The sequence below is a fragment of the Bombyx mandarina genome, chromosome 13 (assembly GCF_030267445.1).
Source record: "Bombyx mandarina strain Sakado chromosome 13, ASM3026744v2".
NCBI classification, from domain to species: Eukaryota; Metazoa; Arthropoda; class Insecta; order Lepidoptera; family Bombycidae; genus Bombyx; species Bombyx mandarina.
This window is the reverse complement of record NC_143220.1, coordinates 12,013,878-12,032,058: the sequence shown is the minus strand read 5'-3', so window position 1 is coordinate 12,032,058 and position 18,181 is coordinate 12,013,878. Positions and strand designations below refer to the sequence as shown.

The 18,181-nt window shown below is 37.9% G+C and overlaps 1 protein-coding gene across 3 annotated transcripts; it reads left to right on the top strand.

Annotated features, from left to right (window-relative positions):
- Positions 1-2,244: 2,244 nt before the first annotated feature.
- On the top strand, positions 2,245-16,819 carry LOC114241756 (cytochrome P450 CYP12A2). Of its 3 annotated transcripts, none has more exons than XM_028172712.2 (10): positions 2,245-2,534; positions 4,491-4,612; positions 7,052-7,185; positions 8,648-8,766; positions 10,057-10,173; positions 10,336-10,614; positions 12,049-12,205; positions 12,420-12,629; positions 13,260-13,431; positions 14,707-16,818. In XM_028172712.2, the coding sequence occupies exons 1-10, from the start codon at positions 2,473-2,475 to the stop codon at positions 14,865-14,867; spliced, it is 1,533 nt and encodes a 510-aa protein (XP_028028513.2). In that variant the 5' UTR covers positions 2,245-2,472; the 3' UTR covers positions 14,868-16,818. The 3 variants fall into 3 exon arrangements, with proteins under 3 accessions (XP_028028513.2, XP_089588363.1, XP_089588362.1); XM_089732236.1 differs by lacking the exon at positions 2,245-2,534 and adding an exon at positions 4,113-4,191 and having other exon boundaries at positions 14,707-16,819; XM_089732237.1 differs by lacking the exon at positions 4,491-4,612 and having other exon boundaries at positions 2,246-2,534.
- The last annotated feature ends 1,362 nt before the right edge of the window (positions 16,820-18,181 follow it).

Genomic DNA, 18,181 nt, shown 5'->3' with positions numbered 1-18,181 from the left:
AACCAAATCATGTTTATTTTTTAAAGACATTTCATTCTTAGGTCAGTCTCTCTTGTTGAGTTTAGTGTATAGCCGAGATTACGGCGACGAGCCACTTAAAGCTGCTAGAGCCGAATAGAAGCCAGAACGCCATGACATACATTGTAACTAGTCAGGTCATAAGTATTGTCACACAGTAAAAACTGAAGAGAATACTGGCTACAAAAAGTTTATTGAATTCGAATTTCGAATTGTTCATGAAAATAAAAATGTATACTTTTAGAATTTTACTCATTTTTAAATATGGAGTGGACGCTTAAAGAAGACCGTGTTGCAGTTATTGCGTTGCATCGTTGCGGTTACGCGCCAATTCAAATTTTTAACATACTGAAAAATTTGAATATAACCAAAAGATTCGTTTATCGTACCATCAAACGATACAATGAAGACTAGTGTAGATGACAGGTCAAGAAGTGGTCGCCCTCGGTCTGTTAGGACTCCAGCAGTGATAAAAGCTGTAAAGGCGCGAATTCAAAGAAATCCCAAACGTAAGCAGAAACTGTTGGGCCTTCAGATGGGGTTAAGCAGAACCACGGTGAAAAGGGTGTTAAATGAAGACTTAGGGCTTCGGGCATATCGAAGAAAAACAGGACATCGTTTGAATGCTCGTCTAATGGACCTGAGACTGAAGAGATGCCGCGCTTTGTTGAAGCGGTACGCGGGAAAAAAATATCGGGAAATTCTTTTTTCGGATGGAAAAATTTTTACCGTAGAAGAGAGTTACAACAAACAAAATGGTAAGGTGTACGCACACAGTAGTGAAGAAGCGAGCAACCGTATTCCGCGTATCCAACGAGGTCATTTTCCATCCTCGCTCATGGTATGGTTGGGAGTTTCTTATTGGGGCTTAACAGAGGTACATTTTTGTGAGAAAGGTGTAAAAACGAATGCAGTTGTGTATCAAAATACAGTCCTGACGAACCTTGTGGAACCTGTTTCTCATACCATTTTCAATAACAGGCACTGGGTATTCCAACAAGATTCGGCGCCAGCTCATAGAGCGAAGAGCACACAAGACTGGCTGGCGGCGCGTGAAATCGACTTCATCCGGTACGAAGACTGGCCCTCCTCCAGTCCAGATTTGAATCCGTTAGATTACAAGATATGGCAACACTTGGAGGAAAAGGCGTGCTCAAAGCCTCATTACAATTTGGAGTCACTCAAGACATCCTTGATTAAGGCAGCCGCCGATATTCACATGGACCTCGTTCGTGCTGCGATAGACGACTGGCCGCGCAGATTGAAGGTATTCAAAATCACGGAGGTAATTTTGAATAAACTTTAGTGTCATAAGAATCTATGTCTTGTTAAGTTCATTTTGGTATATGAATAGTTACATAATGAATAAACTTGTTTCAATTATTTTACATTAAACATGTGACAGAATTTATGACCTGACTAGGTATATGTATAGTCGAATTTTCAACTGGATTCTGACTGACACCATTAGTGTAGATCGGCCAACAAATTAAAGTACTGGCCCACTAATGAAAACTCCGTATTAATTTTTTTATTGCATATATTATTATGTAAATGCAAGTATATTACATATATTCTTTTTTAAGATATGACAAATCAGTAATTTACGAAATTCAATTAACCTTAAATCTTAGAATTAAACACATTGCTGCATTTTTATAAGACACCATCTTTATATATATATTTCTTCTGTGCGTGTGTTTGTCACTGAACTCCTCCTAACGGCTGGACGATTGAATGATTTTTTTTGTATGCATTTGGATGGTTTAGATTCACAAATCAGCCCGACAGAGGGTGCTGCAGTCGGTATCTAGGTTTTTTATCTTTCCTAGAAATAATTTATATGGCAAACAACGTTTGCCGGGTCAGATATTTGATTTAGAAAAAAATTCACTTCAATATATTTTATAGAGCTCTGATAAACAGACTGATAAACAGTTTTCAGTGATTATTTTAAATCAATCAAGAATTTTCCTGTTAAAATTCATACATAATATGTATAAGTATACGTAAGTCTTTATATAACTGTATTGATTTCTATAGTAAAATTAAAAATTTCTAAGAAAAAAACAATCACAAAAAAAACGTTTTTGGCTGTAAATGGATCTTATATCAGGTACCGTGCTGATTTTGTAGGTGTTGAATTTTTTAATCGTATATACCTACATATCTAATATTAAACCAAGGTCAACAACATATGGAATCGCTACTCGTTATGAGCGACCGTAGTTTGTTCTAATACATTACATTTGGTTGTTTTGTTTATAAATTGCGTAATACGAAAATGAATATTATTTGTAAGAATTTTGAAGTGATAATATTATTGTTTCGTGCGTTCGTAATCTATTTTATGTAACAGTTTGTGATTACATTGTTACGAAGACGATTGTGTGAATACTTTTTACAATAATATTAATTTAAAATATTTTTAAAGTAAATATTAACAGTGTCATCATGAATGCGCCGAAGTTGAGATCAATTTTGAATCCTATATGGATACGAATAAAAGGCGTGAGGTAAGCTATGAGTTCGATATTATATTTTAATTACGCTTTCAATGTTTTGTTAGTATTAACAGATGTTGTCATTAATCATTATATTATTGTCTATTGAAACTAATGTCAAATAATGAGAAAGTTATCTGTCTGCAACTGAATATTTTAATTTAATTAAACACAAAGCAGGCTAAACTTTTAAGTAAAGAGCCAGACAAATATGGCGTCAAAACAAAAAACCGGATTTCAACTTATATCCGGTTTGTTTTGTTTTTTTAATTTCAGTTAATTTATTTATTTATACTTTATTTCAGTTTTTTTTAAAACAAACCATAACATTTTGTTAGTAGCAATTACTTATATCATAATATATGTTAGTCATTAAAAAATCTAACACATAACTATCAGACATACATTATATATCATTACTTTTTTTTCATGTGTCTTTCCTTCGATCTTGCTCGATATGATGTTCAGAAGATATAATTTAAGATATAATATTTTATACAAATTTATTGGTATTTTGCTCGTTACTCTGGATGTAGGCAGCCCAGGACCAGTCGTTGTTGGAGGCGTGGTCTCGCCGCTTGGCGGACCCGTCGGCCGGTCTCCGGACCGTCGAGGCAGTGCGCCCGGTCCTCGCGAAATGGGCGAACCGTGACCAAGGGCGTCTCACCTTCCGGTTGACGCAAATGCTTACCGGCCATGGGTGTTTCGGCCGGTACCTGCATCGCGTTTCCCGGAGGGAACCGACGATGGAGTGTCACCACTGTGACTGCGACGAGGACACGGTCGAGCATACGCTCGCACATTGCCCCGCATGGGTGGAGCAACGCCGTGTCCTTGTCTCGCAAATAGGACCGGACTTGTCGCTGCCGACTGTCGTGGCTACGATGCTCGGCAGCGATGAGTCCTGGAAGGTGATGCTCGACTTCTGCGAGTGCACCATCTCGCAGAAGGAGGCGGCGGAACGAGAGAGGGAGAGCTCATCCCTCTCCGCACCTATCCGTCGCCGCCGAGCCGGGGGCCGCAGAAGGGCTTTTGCCCGACTTCGGCCCCTGTAAGAGGCGAACTCCCCCCGGTGAAGGTCAAGGGGCGACCTGAGGGGGTGAGGCCGTGCGGCGCGCTACCAGCACTCTAGCACGCTGCCATGGAGTAAATAGAGCGACCGGACGACGGTGTATCGCGTCCCGACCCGGCAGGCTGGTTCTGGTCCAGCGGGGTATTCCGGGACACCAGCAGCACCGTCTGGGCGGCCCGACGAGCTGCCGTACCGAGACGGCCAACGTTTCAGAGCCTTCGATTCGCCTCGAAGGCTCCATCGGCTGGGCGTCCTTGGGGTGAGCCGCGCCATCTGGTTGTAGTGTTGACCGCGGTAACCCCCCTACCTCATCCGGGTTCTGACCTCGGAGGGGATCGGACGTCGGGTGTAAGAGTGCAGGGGAGTCGTTTAGTGGGTGGGCCCTAAAATCCTTGGGCCCGCGGTCTGCTCACAACACCATGCAGATTGTAGAGTCTCACATACCCCGCGCGCCCCTTTTGCGCGGGGACCTCGTAGGAGGTTCGGACCTCTACCCGAAAAAAAAAAAAAAAGGACCAGTCGTTGTGATGAAGCTTGAGGAAGCCTACCAGCCTAAACGTATCCTATGGGATGTCTGTGGACTGAACAATATGATAGGTCTATATATTTTATTCATAACATTTTTTTTCTTTTTTCAAAATTGAATTTAATGCCAGGGTTTTAATTAATAACTTTTATCTCCAAAAGTGTGACGTCATTATCAAATCATTCGTTTACCAACTTAAAATAAATATTCTTTTTTTTATTGCTTCGACGGATGAGAGAGCTCGCTCTTAGCCCTTTTAAGTGATTACCGGAGCCAATCGATCACAACATGACATGAGACATGAGATATGTAAGTCTCAAGTGGCATAATACATATACTTACTTTAAATACGTAAAATATATACTTCCAGATATCAAGCAACAGTCAGTACATCAGAAAACGTTGACGTCACAAACTTAAAGCCCTTCCATGAAATACCTGGCCCTTCATCATTGCCCCTCATTGGACCTTTACTACATTTCATTCCGGGAGGTTAGTTCAGATCAGTTAATTACTTTCACACTTTATATATTATCTTCGATAGAGAGAAATGAAAAGAGAACGGGTTTTCGATTTTCAACGCAGGAGTACTCGCAACCTCGGATCAATATTCCGTCCCCACAACAATGCCAACATTTTTATATAATTCCAGCAAATACATCATTCATAACTAGCGAGAAAAGAAGCCTACAACCCGAGCAGTGGGATTGCCCTAAAGCTCAATCCGCGCCCCATAAGGGGTCTCGAATACCTGACTAATTAATAAAAATTCTACCGAAGTACAAATTGAAACTTTATTTAACATTTAAAACACTCACAGAACATTTTACAATTCGTAATTCGCTTCTTCCGCTTCGCTTCTGGTGAACCGTTCGCTGTTTCGCTTCGAGTAGATCACTGCCTCCGTGTCATCTCTGTAACACTTTTATAGTCGATACGATATCCCTAGAATTATGAAGAACATTCCTGACCAGTCGAGTGGTTTCAATATGTGTTTCCGCTATTTGATAATAGATGGCGTTGCACTTCTCGAGCGTTCTCGATTTTTTAACTTTTCTTTTAATCGCAATAATAATATTGTAAAGTTATAGTGTGTATAGTGTAAGTATTATAGTTCAACGGCTGCTTATAACGAATTTAGAAACGAAAACATTACTATTATCACACTCGAATTAAAATATCATCAGTGTATTTCTCTTAAGCGACTGAAAGCTAATAATGTTATATTGCATGCTAACCTAAACCGGCCTGGCCGATCTATGATTTGATTTTGATTCAATCACTACATACCAGTCTTCACAAGATCATCCGCTAGTATAATTTTACTGTAGTAGAATTTCATCTTAATCGGTCTAACCGTTTCGAAGTATATAAGGAGCACATATACACAATATTGACTTCATATACACATGGTGGGGTAAAAGGCTGTTTGATATAAGCGACATTTTTACAACTTTACAGATAACGGATCTCACGGATCGTTTGGAACCTCTGGGTCTGCGGAGGGACTTCGGTTCCCTCTGTATTCTGTACCGTATGTTCCATGGGGAGTGCTCTGAGGAATTGTTCGAGATGATACCGTCATCTCGTTTTTACCATCGCACCGCCCGCCACCGGAGTAGAGTTCATCCATACTACCTGGAGCCACTACGTTCATCGATAGTGCGTTTCCAGAGATCTTTTTTGCCACGTACCATCCGGCTATGGAATGAGCTCCCCTCCACGGTGTTTCCCGAGCGCTATAACATGTCCTTCTTCAAACGAGGCTTGTGGAGAGTATTAAGCGGTAGACAGCGGCTTGGCTCTGCCCCTGGCATTGCTGAAGTCCATGGGCGACGGTAACCAATCACCATCAGGTAGGCCGTATGCTCATCTGCCTACAGGGGCAATCAAAAAAAAAGATAAACTATTAAATTTGGAAAAAAATATCATAACAAAAAAACTTCTTCGGCTATTTCAATGGAATAAGCTGAATTGTAGTTCAATTAGAAACATCGTACTGTTAATGAAACAGGCAAACGATGAAAAACGCTTTAATTGCAAATATAAATGTCGCGTGCTAAGCAAAATGTCAAACGCTTAAACCAAACAGACCTTCACTACTCGATATATCTATATATTAATACGTGAAGCAAAAACTTTGTATCCCTGTTAACGAAAATTGCGTGGACGAAGGAGTATGAATTTTTCCACACTTATAGAGAATATAGAGAAGAAGTGCACAATGCTAATATTTTTTTTAAATTATACTTAAAAGATACATTAAATCAATAAAGAAAACATTACACACACTACGTACCATGTATTTGACGCACACACGCATGCATGCTATTTATTGTCAAACTTTTGTTCTTGACGTCTGTGGTCAAATTGAGAATCGATTAAATATTGTTGGTCTTTATTAATATTTTTCTATAATGTAGTATTGGCGTTGAAAATACAATCATAATAGTGTACAAACTTACAATTCCAATTAATTATAGTCGAATTTCGACTACTGCGGGACCTCTAGTAGGTACTACATAGATTCGTGTTTCATCGCATATGCGTTGCTTTTGGGATTCGATTGCGATAATCCATGAAGCATCACTACATAGTATAAAACAAAGTCTTTTTCTCTGTCCCTATATCTATCTGTCCCTATGTATGCTTAAATCTTTAAAACTACGCAACGAATTTTGATGCGATTTTTTTTAATAGATAGAGTGATTGAAGAGGAAGGTTTATTTGTATAATAACATCCATTAAACAGTGGAGAAATCAATAATGAATTACAGTTTCCGAAGCGAAGCGAGGGCGGGTCGCTAGTAGTGTCTAATAAACGAGAGATCGACATGTCTTTAAAATTTCGGACTTTAGCTTTCATTCTAAGTTGTCAGTATATTTTGTCGACTCTAACTACGTCAACTTTAAAAAATAATCTGTTTTTAGGTTCACTCTACACTCCGGACACTAAAGATTTCTCAGCAAAACTATTCAAATTGTACGGACCTATAGTCAAACTTGATCCGCTATTTGCCAGAAACACATTACTGATGGTGTATGATCCCGAGTCTGCAGCTAAAGTGAGTATTTCAGATCACATGATAGGTACATACGTACTTCTTCGTACATATGATTAATTGTTCACTTCAATAAAACAAATGTTAACTGAATCCTATGTTAAATTACTGGTGGTAGGACCTCTTGTGAGTCCGCACGGATAGGTACCACCACCCTGCCTATTTCTGCCGTGAAGCAGTAATGCGTTTCGGTTTGAAGGATGGGACAGCCGTTGTAATTATGCTTGAGACCTTAGAACTTTATATCTCAAGGTGGGTGGCACATTTACGTTGTAGATGTCTATGGGCTCCAGTAACCACTTAACACCAGGTGGCCTGTGAGCTCGTCCACCCATCTAAGCAATAAAAAATAAAAAAAATAAAAATTAATCTCAATACACCACTTACAGAACAACGTTTAAGTGGATATTTTTATTTGCTTTTTAGACAGACAAACCTACGACCCGTCTCATGGTGAGTGGTTTCTGTTGCTCATGGACATCAGCAAAGCCAATGATACAGCGAAACCTTTCTTTGCCACTTAGTACTCTCTTCAAATCTGCACGTGTCATAACTCTTAGTACACAGCGTCGAGAGCTGTTCATTCCAAAACCAGACAGTACATGAAAAAAGAGATCTCTGAAGTGGCACTGTGAATGAACGATGTGGTCTAAATAGTATGGAGGAACTCTGTTTCGAAATCAAACACAAACACCAAAATCACAATTTTAACGACCAAAAAAAAACAATGTTTTTTTAGTAATTAAACACTTGATTAGCAAGATTTGTTCCGTTTTGTTATATATGTCTGTACCGTTTCCATCAAGATATTTATAATGAGGAAAAAAAACGTGGTTACTCGACTTCTGCGAGTGCACCATCTCGCAGAAGGAGGCGGCGGGGCGCGTGAGAGACGCACAATCCCGCCGCCGTCGAGCGGGGGCCAGGGAGGCGGATCTCACCCAAGCCCTGGCCCTCTAAGTCTTTCGGGTCTCCCTCACATGTCGGCCTGGGTACCGGCGAGGGGGGGGCTAAGAAGACGACATGCAAGCTGCTCTACACGCGTTTTATGCAAGAGCATCCGGGTGATGGAAGGCCGGCTATCCTCAACCTACGCTGATTCTGATCCAGCGGGGTATTCCGTAGGCGTGCTTCGGATAGCCTGGCGATCGACAGGGCTGGTGGTCGTGGCGCCGACGACAGCCGGTCCGGCGTCCCGAGGGGGAGGGTGATGGGAAAGATGTGCTCCGCACTAAACGCTTCACTTTCCCCCGTTTGTCTTTTCATGAGTTCTGTCTCATGCAAGGTTGGATGCTGGTTGTTGAGCGACAGGAGGTTTTAGTCGGTTCAACTCCGTCACGCCCCGCCCTCCATCCCCTGTGGAGGGCGGAAGTCCGGTGATTTCCTCCTGAAAAAAAAAAACAGTATTATTCTGACTGATAACAATTCTATATATGTAGTACATCGATGTGTAATAACTTTTAAGGTTTTGCGAAGTGAAAATCATCTACCGTATCGAGGTGGTTTCAATTCATTAGCATATTACAGGAAGCACATTAAGAAACATGAAAATAATCATAAAAAATTAACTGGATTAATTACTGAGTGAGTATAGATTTGTGTTAATTTTATTACGTTAACTACCTACTTCTTCCCGTAAGTATTTAAAAAAAAAACATATCTCCTAATCTATGTCTATAAAGAAACATCTATAATTTCCTTCAAACTAAAAGACATTCTACATTATCTGTATAAAAAAATAATAATAATACATGAAGCAAAACTTAGTATCCCTTTTTACGAAAATTGCGCACACGGAGGAGTATGAAATTTCCCACACTTATAGAGAATATAGAGAAGGAGTGCACAATGCTAATATTTTTTTAAATAATGCATAAAAAATAAATTAAGCATTGAAGAAAACATTACACACACTAACATGTATTTGACACACATACGCATATATACTATTTTTTTATTGTTAAAGTCTGTGGTCAAGTTGAGAAGCGAATAATATTGATTTCTTTAATATTATTTGTCCATAGTGTAGCCTTAGCGAAATCTGTGATTATAGAAATAAAATTTCTTTGACAATAGAACCTTAATAATGTTCAAAACTTATAATTTAAATTAATAATTATAGTCGAGTTTTGTCTACTGGGCGACCACTAGTCAATCTAAATACCGAAAACACCCTACCTACCCTACACCCTACCTTTTTACGTACATCCACAAAGACAGGAGTCAGTAGATATGGCAACGTAAAAGCCGCTTCCCACCTTGAAATAAGAGTCTTAAATAGGTATTTTATAGGAATAATTTGGGAGAATAAAAACTATTTTGCGCTTCACAGCGGAGTGCATAAGGTTACCAAATAATATGGGTCCATGCGATCACACGGTATGCCCTACAATTTTACAATCGGGCATTTAAAAAATTTCCATGTATGATTTTATTAGACGATATTCCTTCGTCGTAGAGCTTGTTCGTGAACAAATCACTACCAATACTATATGATTTAGTAAATCTAGACATACCAGAAAAAGTGGCAGCTTGGTGTCCTAAATCCAAAAGGGATTTTAAGCATAGCCTGACTTGTGATCACATCCACTACAATGCCAGTACTGTGGTATTGCAACGACCATTGTATTATCACTACATAGTATAAAACAAAGTCGCTTTCTCTGCCCCTATATCCCTGCGTTTGCTTATATATCTAAAACTACGCAACGGATTTTGATGTGGTTTTTTTTAATAGATAGAATGATTGAAGAGAAAGGTTTATATGTATAATAACATCCATCAAATAGTGGAGAAATCAATAATAAATTACATTTTCCGAAGCGAAGCGAGGGCGGGTCGCTAGTCATCTACAATACAGTATCATTATTACAGTCAGGGTGATGAGTGGTGGGATTTACGTTCAACAGTAAATCCAGTACTGTTGCAGCCAAAAACCATAAAACTGTACAGCGCGGCTATCGATGAAGTGGCTCAAGAGATGATGAATAGGTAATATATTTCAAATAATAACATTTTGGATTTCGATACATACAAAGTAATGGATGAAGAGCCTATTAACTAAGTAAGCCTTCGAAATACAAAAGCGTTAGTTACAAAACAAGTTTTCATTCTTGTAATTCATAAAGATTTTATTATTATTTATTTTTTTAGAATGAAATCAAAATTAGATGAAAACAATCGTCTTCGGGCTAAATTCGACGATGAAATGAATCTCTGGGCACTTGAGTCAATCGGAGTTGTAGCTTTCGGAATTAGATTGAACTGCTTCGATCCAAACTTGGCTGAAAACTCACCGGAAAAGAAGTTGATCGAATGCGTTCACCAGATCTTCAATTTATCTAATCAATTAGATTTCCAACCAAGCTTGTGGCATATATTTTCAACTCCAACATATAAGAAGGCAATGAAGATGTTTCAGTTACAGGAAGAGTAAGTAAGTTTATTGATATTAAATGTCATTTTGTTCCCGCGCAAATGTCAAGAATCTATATATTAATACGTGAAGCAAAAACTTTGTATCCCTTTTTACGAAAATTGCGCGGACAGAGGAGTATGAAATTTTCCACACTTATAGAGAATATAGAGAAGAAGTGCACAATGCTAATTTTTTTTTTTAAATAATGCATAAAAGATACGTTAAATCAATAAAGAAAACATTACACACACTACATACCATGTATTTGACGCACACACGCAAGCATACTATTTATTGTCAAACTTTTGTTCTTGACGTCTGTTGTCAAATTGAGAATAGATTAAATATTGTTTGTCTTTATTAATATTTTTTTAACGAGTAGCCTTGGCGAAATTTGTTACTATAGAAGTATAAAATACAATCATAATAGTGTACAAACTTACAATTCCAATTAATTATAGTCGAATTTCGACTACCGCGGGACCTCTAGTAAGATTTATTTGATCGGATTCAACGAAACGATCTTTCATATCAATTTACGATCTATCTGGTCTAAAACCAGAGTCCATAGGTACCTTGAAGAATGACGCCGAAGTTTTCACTAAAAAAATATGTTAACACTTTAAATCACCACCTTGTAATATCACTCTGCTATTTACACATAGTATCGAAAAACTAATTTATGCAACTTAACAAAAATTGGGCCATATTTTAGTAGGGAGACTGAATCGAAAAATGCTACCGGAGCCACGAATTACTGAATCTCTATTATTTTTTGACAGAAACGATTGAACACAGATGAGGTCCTTAAACCTATCTGAATCTGTTTAATATCAAAAGATGTTCTCGAATTTCGATTTAACATCTAATTAAACAGAATCTGTAAGCTTATTATGAGGCGGTCTGTGTGTATTCACGGCCACTTTCCAGCGTATTTTGGCTGCAAAGCCTTTGCAAGTATATGTTTTGTTTTGGATGCCTTGTAAAGGGCAGTCGTTATTACAATAGCATTTCTACTTTACTCTGTCGAGATGGGCGATGGTTTTTTTTTTTTTTTATTGCTTAGATGGGTGGACGAGCTCACAGCCCACCTGATGTTAAGTGGTTACTGGAGCCCATAGACATCTACAACGTAGACGCGCCACCCACCTTGAGATACAAGTTCTAAAGTCTCAGTATAGTTACAGCGGCTGCCCCACCCTTCAAACCGAAACGCTTCACGGCAGAAATTTCGTTTTGTAGCTTAAATTAATTCTCTGTATAATTAAACACCAAATGAATTGTTAACTTATTTCTTCAAATGCATCAAGATAAGAAAAACAAGTCAACTGAAAATTAGTGAGTTTCTTAAATCCTTTAAATACAACGTCGAAAAAATGTGTTTCTTGTTTATCGAAAGAGTTGAATCAATCATCACATAATATTACGTCTTCAATCATCTGTTGCAGTCTAAGCAAATATTTCATTAATAAAGCTATGAGAAACATTAACAAAAACGAGAATAAACCTGACGAACAAAAAGGTGTACTAGAAAAACTACTTGACATCAACGAACAATACGCTTATATCATGGCTACAGATATGCTTGTCGCTGGAGTGGATACAGTGAGTTCAGTTTCTGTAATAGCAACTTAACTATCGCCAATGCTCCGCGTCTGGCATTTACCAACAAACGCTTTAGAGAGTACACCAAGGGGACTTTCTACTCATTTGGAACCATGTTTTTTTTTTTATAATTGGACCGAACTGTCATGTTTCAACCAACTCGACTTCTTTGAATGTTTAAAAGTTACCTTAATACAAATATTTATAATTTTAGGTTGCAAACAGTATTGCGGCAACCTTATATCTCTTCGCGAAGAATCCAGAAAAACAGGAGAAGCTGAGGGAAGAAGTGATGTCGAAAGAAAGTAAAAGATATTTGAAAGCATGCATCAAGGAGACAATGAGAATGATGCCCGTTGTATCAGGAAATCTTCGACGCACTACTAAAGAATACAACATACTCGGATATCATGTACCGAAAGGGGTAAACATCATTCTTATAATTTCTTTGCATATATACGAGTAATTTGTGAAATTATGTAGTATAGAACACGTCCCTGGTAACGTCATGAAATAAATACGAATCTCTACGCTTATTTTAATTTTTATGTACAAACGAACCTACAAATCGATTGATACTAAAGTAAGTTACTAAAGTAAAAAATGACTAAGGTACTATTATCCCAGGATAATTCAACGTATTCCATTCTTACTGAACTACAGTTTTTGGGTGAAATCGCGGAGCACGTTCTGAATGTAATGAATGAAGGATTTGATGATGGCCTATACTATAAAGCTTACCTTCAATCCCAGTCAGGGTCAATCCCTATATTTTTGTTAGATATTTAGTATCCTAGATCTGGATGTAGTACGTGTTCATATCACTTATCCGCATTTCTGGTACCAATAACAGAGTAGAAACCCTAGTATGGGATTCTTTAATGTTTTGTTTTATTATCTCTTTCGATTAATTGTGTCGTTAACTGTGAATTTAAATGAGAAATCACGGTAAAGCTACGAGTATTAACAAAGTCACTGCATGTATCTCAGTTACTTAGAACTAGATGCTATAAAATTCTATAGATTGGAATCTAATAATACTTCAAACGTTTAGATCGACGTGGCTTTTGCTCATCAAGATTTATCATTGATGGAAGAACATTATCCAAGACCCACAGAGTTCATTCCAGAGCGCTGGTTGGCAGAAAAAAATGACCCGCTTTACTACGGAAAAGCGCACCCTTTTGTAATGGCACCATTCGGCTTCGGTGTCCGGAGTTGTATAGGTAATTATAGATCATAAACTTTTTCTATGGGCATATCCCACTGAATTTATTGGCGAATCTTCTCTGTGGGTAGTGACGCCAATTGGGTGCCAGGTTCAGTGAACCACAGCTCTTGCTAGAGGCTTAGACTGCTGAAAATATATAATTACATACATCTAAACTCTGAATGTCCATATCATAGACAAAGATTTTGATTTGAATTCAGATTCGAATTCGGACTAGGGAATACCGTTCACTTATGAGAAGAAAACTCAACAGCAAAACGAATTTTACACATAGAAACACAACCGCTTTTGCTAGTAGGAATCTATGCCACCCTGAACGTTCTATCAAGATACTAAATATCTGATAGACGTTTTGTAGACTGATTGTAAATCAGCTCGGCTATTAACAAATACAAAAAAAAAACGTGATTCCATAAGTAGAATATCCGTAAGTTCCTTCTTTCGTTCCTGAACGTGTGTGGTGTAGAACATGTTCTGATGTATATGGGCTCTAATGTGTCTTTAAATTTCAGTATGGCCATAAACTGGTTTATCCACGAAAGCCACTGAAATAGACATCAACCAAGGACTTTTTTTTTATTTTTTTATTGCGTAGATGGGTGGACGAGCTCACAGCCCACCTGGTGTTAAGTGGTTACTGGAGCCCATAGACATCTACAACGTAAATGCGCCACCCACCTTGAGATATAAGTTCTAAGGTCTCAGTATAGTTACAACGGCTACCCCACCCTTCAAGCCGAAACGCATTATTGCTTCACGGCAGAAATAGACAGGGCGGTGGTACCTACCCGTGCGGACTCACAATAGGTCCTACCACCTGTAGGACCTATTGTGAGTCTAGTCTATTGTGAGGACTACAAAAATCCTCATTAATAATGTCCATAATTTGAGTTTTACTGGTGGTAGAACCTCTTGTGAGTCCACGCGGGTAGGTACCACCGCCCTGCCCATTTCTGCCGTGAAACAGTAATGCGTTTCGGTTTGAAGGGTGGGGTAGCCGTTGTAACTATACCTGAGACCTTAGAACTTATGTCTCAAGGTGGGTGGCGCATTTACGTTGTAGATGTCTATGGGCTCCAGTAACCACTTAACATCAGGTGGGCTGTGAGCTCGTCCACCCATCTAAGCAATAAATAAAAAAGGGTTAAAAAATTGGAAGGATAAAATATAAATATAAATTTAACTAAACACATGATGCCGCATTTGATTAAGTCATTTCGATTCGAATTCCTAACCGGACTAATAACCATAATTGCACTATAATTTCCAGGTCGACGCATCGCCGAATTGGAAATTGAAACATTCCTGACTAAGATCTTAGAGAACTTCCGGGTAGAGTGGTACGGGCCACCTCCTAAAATAGTCCAGACTTCAGTCAACTACTTCCAAGGACCTTTTAATTTCGTTTTTAATGACATTAAAAAAAAGTAGCATGTGTGTGTTAGGGAAATGGAAACATAGATTTAGGTAGTTTGATGTGTTAATTAGTTTATTAAAACGTAATTAAAGCCAATTAAACGAAGAAAGAAGTACACAAAGGGACAAAATTCAAAATTACGTTCGTGTGAATGAAATAAAATAATATAACGGTTTCACATTCAAATATTCAGGTGAAAATTTATTGATTTTCACTTAAAAAATCAATATCTAGATTTTTGCAATTCTTTATTATTTTTAATTGGTATGTGAACTCACAAACGCTACTGGGACCCACAACGTGAATGATTACGTTTTCTTGCAAGTATAAAAGTTTAAATATTTTTAAATAGCAAATTATGTAGCTTTTGGAAAATTTCAGTGAAATAAAATTAAAGTTAAAACTACTATCGAACGCAAGTTAATTGAAATAATTAAATTAACTCTCGATTAGGTCGAGGCCATTTGCCTAATTGAACCGGATTATGCGAAAGTGAAGAATTTATTTATTAATTTTATTTTATTACTGATCTTCCATCAAAGCATGTTTTAAACATTTAGTAAAACTATTATACGTAAAACTGTATAAATTGCCAAGATACGAAAAACATTTCGTGAAAAAAAAATCAATTTGGCCTCTATTTTTTGTATAAACACAACCCAGACGGCCATGAAAAATGTGTGTAGGGACTTTTTACTGTACCATATTTGTGTGGCTTATTAGCATATTTATCAGATTTGTACAATCATAACGTATAGCAAATACGAAACTTTGATATTTCTTTGAAAATGTATTCAATACGAGCGTGTCCCGCAAATCGAAACGCCTTAATGGAAACTTGTTCTGTATCAGTTACACGTGATTGTGAATTAATGTAAATTTAATAAAATAGTTTTTCAACACATTGTTTGATTGAAATAGATCTGAAGGTTTTGGTTGAAGCTTGATTATTCAAGCTTAGGAACCTTAGGAACAAAGAAAAAGAAGTCGCAACAATTGTACTTTTCAAACTCCAACGATAAATCGACTTGTTTACTAGAAAAAGCTACAATTTTAAAGATTTCGTGAACTGAACTCTATGCAAAAGTAAAAACAACAAGTCAGAGACAATAAATGATTCAGGAGCAAAAGTTGCATTTCTCACCACAGTATATGTATATCTCGTACCATCCGGCTATGGAATGAGCTGCCCTCCACGGTGTTTCCCGAGCGCTATGACATGTCCTTTTTCAAACGACGCTTGTGGAGAGTATTAAGCAGTAGGCAGCGGCTTGGCTCTGCCCCTGGCATTACTGAAGTCCAGGGGCGACGGTAACCACTTATCATTAGATTGGCCGTATGCTCGTCTGCCTACAAATCAATAAAAAAAACAAAAATCTCAGTAATTTTCATTGCAATATTTTCCCTATTGTGGCCGTCAATTTTTCTGCTTTCTTCATTTTTCGTAGGAAACTAATGTAATCTGCCTTCGCTTCGCAGCAACTGTCGCAAAATATTTCATAAAATATGTACATTTATTGAAACTATTCCCGTGCGGAGGGCTCAACGCAGGTGGTACTTTGATGATACCATCCGGAAACTTTCCCTGAGGTAACACAAATATTAATTTTTCTGTACGTTGAAGCCATAGAAATCCCTAGTAGCGCTTGTAAAATTTGTTACAGTTTCTGCCTTCCTATTCTTCTAATTAAACAACAAAAAATCAAAATTGAAGGATGTGAAATTGCACTGTTTTTTTTTTTGAACGAAGTTCCTTATGGAACGATGCGGAGGGGTACCCTAACCGGAAAAAACGTCCGTAACGTAAGATTTTTATTATTTATGTATAGTCTGAGTATGATGGCTATACAGTGTCTAATGTATAGTCTACGTGATGACGGTTATTATTATTCATATAAATGGCTGTTTCTTTGTATATTATTATTATATTTTTTTTATAAATCATTGAGAATAAAATAAAGTTGATAACTTTGTAAAGTAGTTTTTTTTTGTCAATAAAAAAATCTAAAAAAATTATACCTGAATAATTATTTTTTTTATACCTCAAATAGAACTTCAAAAAATTAATATTTTTATAATAAGGAACTTCGTTCCTATCCGGTGTCCCACGACACCACACATCTTTTTTTTTTAAATCATCTGTTTTGCATTACGAACCTAAAAGATAATCATTTTTGGCAGACTAGCAATCCCTGATAGTGAATGTCTATCGTAGCCCATGGAGGCTGGTAATTGCGAGGACATAGTCAAGTTCAATATAATATGTTATAGCTATTAGCATCTCCTTAGGACTTCATAAGGATGAGTGAGCGAGCTTGAGAACTCAGCTTGCCAAGCGACTCCGATGGGGACCGGCAATTAAAGGGCAACGACTTTATGAATGTCCTCCAAAAAAAACACATTTTTACTCTATGCAAAGACATCGGAAAATCACTTTACGTGATATAATCGTTCCAAAGTGCAATGAGTGTTGGGGATCTTAACAATAATATACTTATAGTATCTCTAGCAGTTGTTCAAAAGATGTGGGTTTGGATATCTAGGTCACCTGAATCTGCTACTACTTTTTTATCGTTCATAATGGCGGTATACCTTTTTGCTAGGAAAATCCTTCCTACCTATAACTGCGCACGACAAAATCCTTCATTCCAGTTTGAAGGACGGGACAATCCTTGTACCTAAGCGATTGTGAATTCAACCTTAAATCTTCATTTTGGCGGTATTCATATCATGATTTTTAATTTTTAAATTTAATTAATATTAATTACTCCCTCCTTTTTTTATAAATAAGAAATATTTCGGTTCTATGCTACTTACTGAAAGAAACTTTTTTCTCCTACCTACGCCGAAAGTTCGGTTTTCGTCCCGCTGTACAGGGAAGAAAGTCTAACTTTTTCTCCCTGGGTACAAGTGCGTATGCGCGTTAGTGTCTACGTCTGCTCTCACGCACCTAAAATTCTCCGCCATTGTTGTGCTCGGGTAATTTGCAATATTGTGTTTAGTGTAAAAGTGAAATAAACAAAAGGCAATAAAATTTAATAGTGAAGTATTAAACAAAGATGAGTTCATCAGACAGTTCTTATTCAATTAGTAGTTGTTTATTTAAAAATTAAAAAACAGTTAAATTGTTTTTTTTTATGAGTGTTTTTTTCCGGGCCGGGGGCCAAACCTCGTACGAGGTGTGGGACTGGTCCGCGACTGCGAGACCGCGACCCCAAGGATGTTTTCAGGGCCCTACCCACTAAACGACTCCCCTGCACTCTTCGCCCAAGCGTCCCTCCAAGGTCAGAACCCGGATGAGGTAAGGGGGTTACCGCGGTCAACACTA

Excerpts from the sequence above, each read along its gene's own strand:
- LOC114241756 (XM_028172712.2), top strand. The coding sequence starts at position 2,473 with ATGAATGCGCCGAAGTTGAGATCAATTTTGAATCCTATATGGATACGA. Across the intron at positions 10,615-12,048 it reads ATGTTTCAGTTACAGGAAGA|TCTAAGCAAATATTTCATTA; the intron begins GTAAGTAAGTTT and ends CATCTGTTGCAG. Across the intron at positions 12,630-13,259 it reads GATATCATGTACCGAAAGGG|ATCGACGTGGCTTTTGCTCA; the intron begins GTAAACATCATT and ends TCAAACGTTTAG.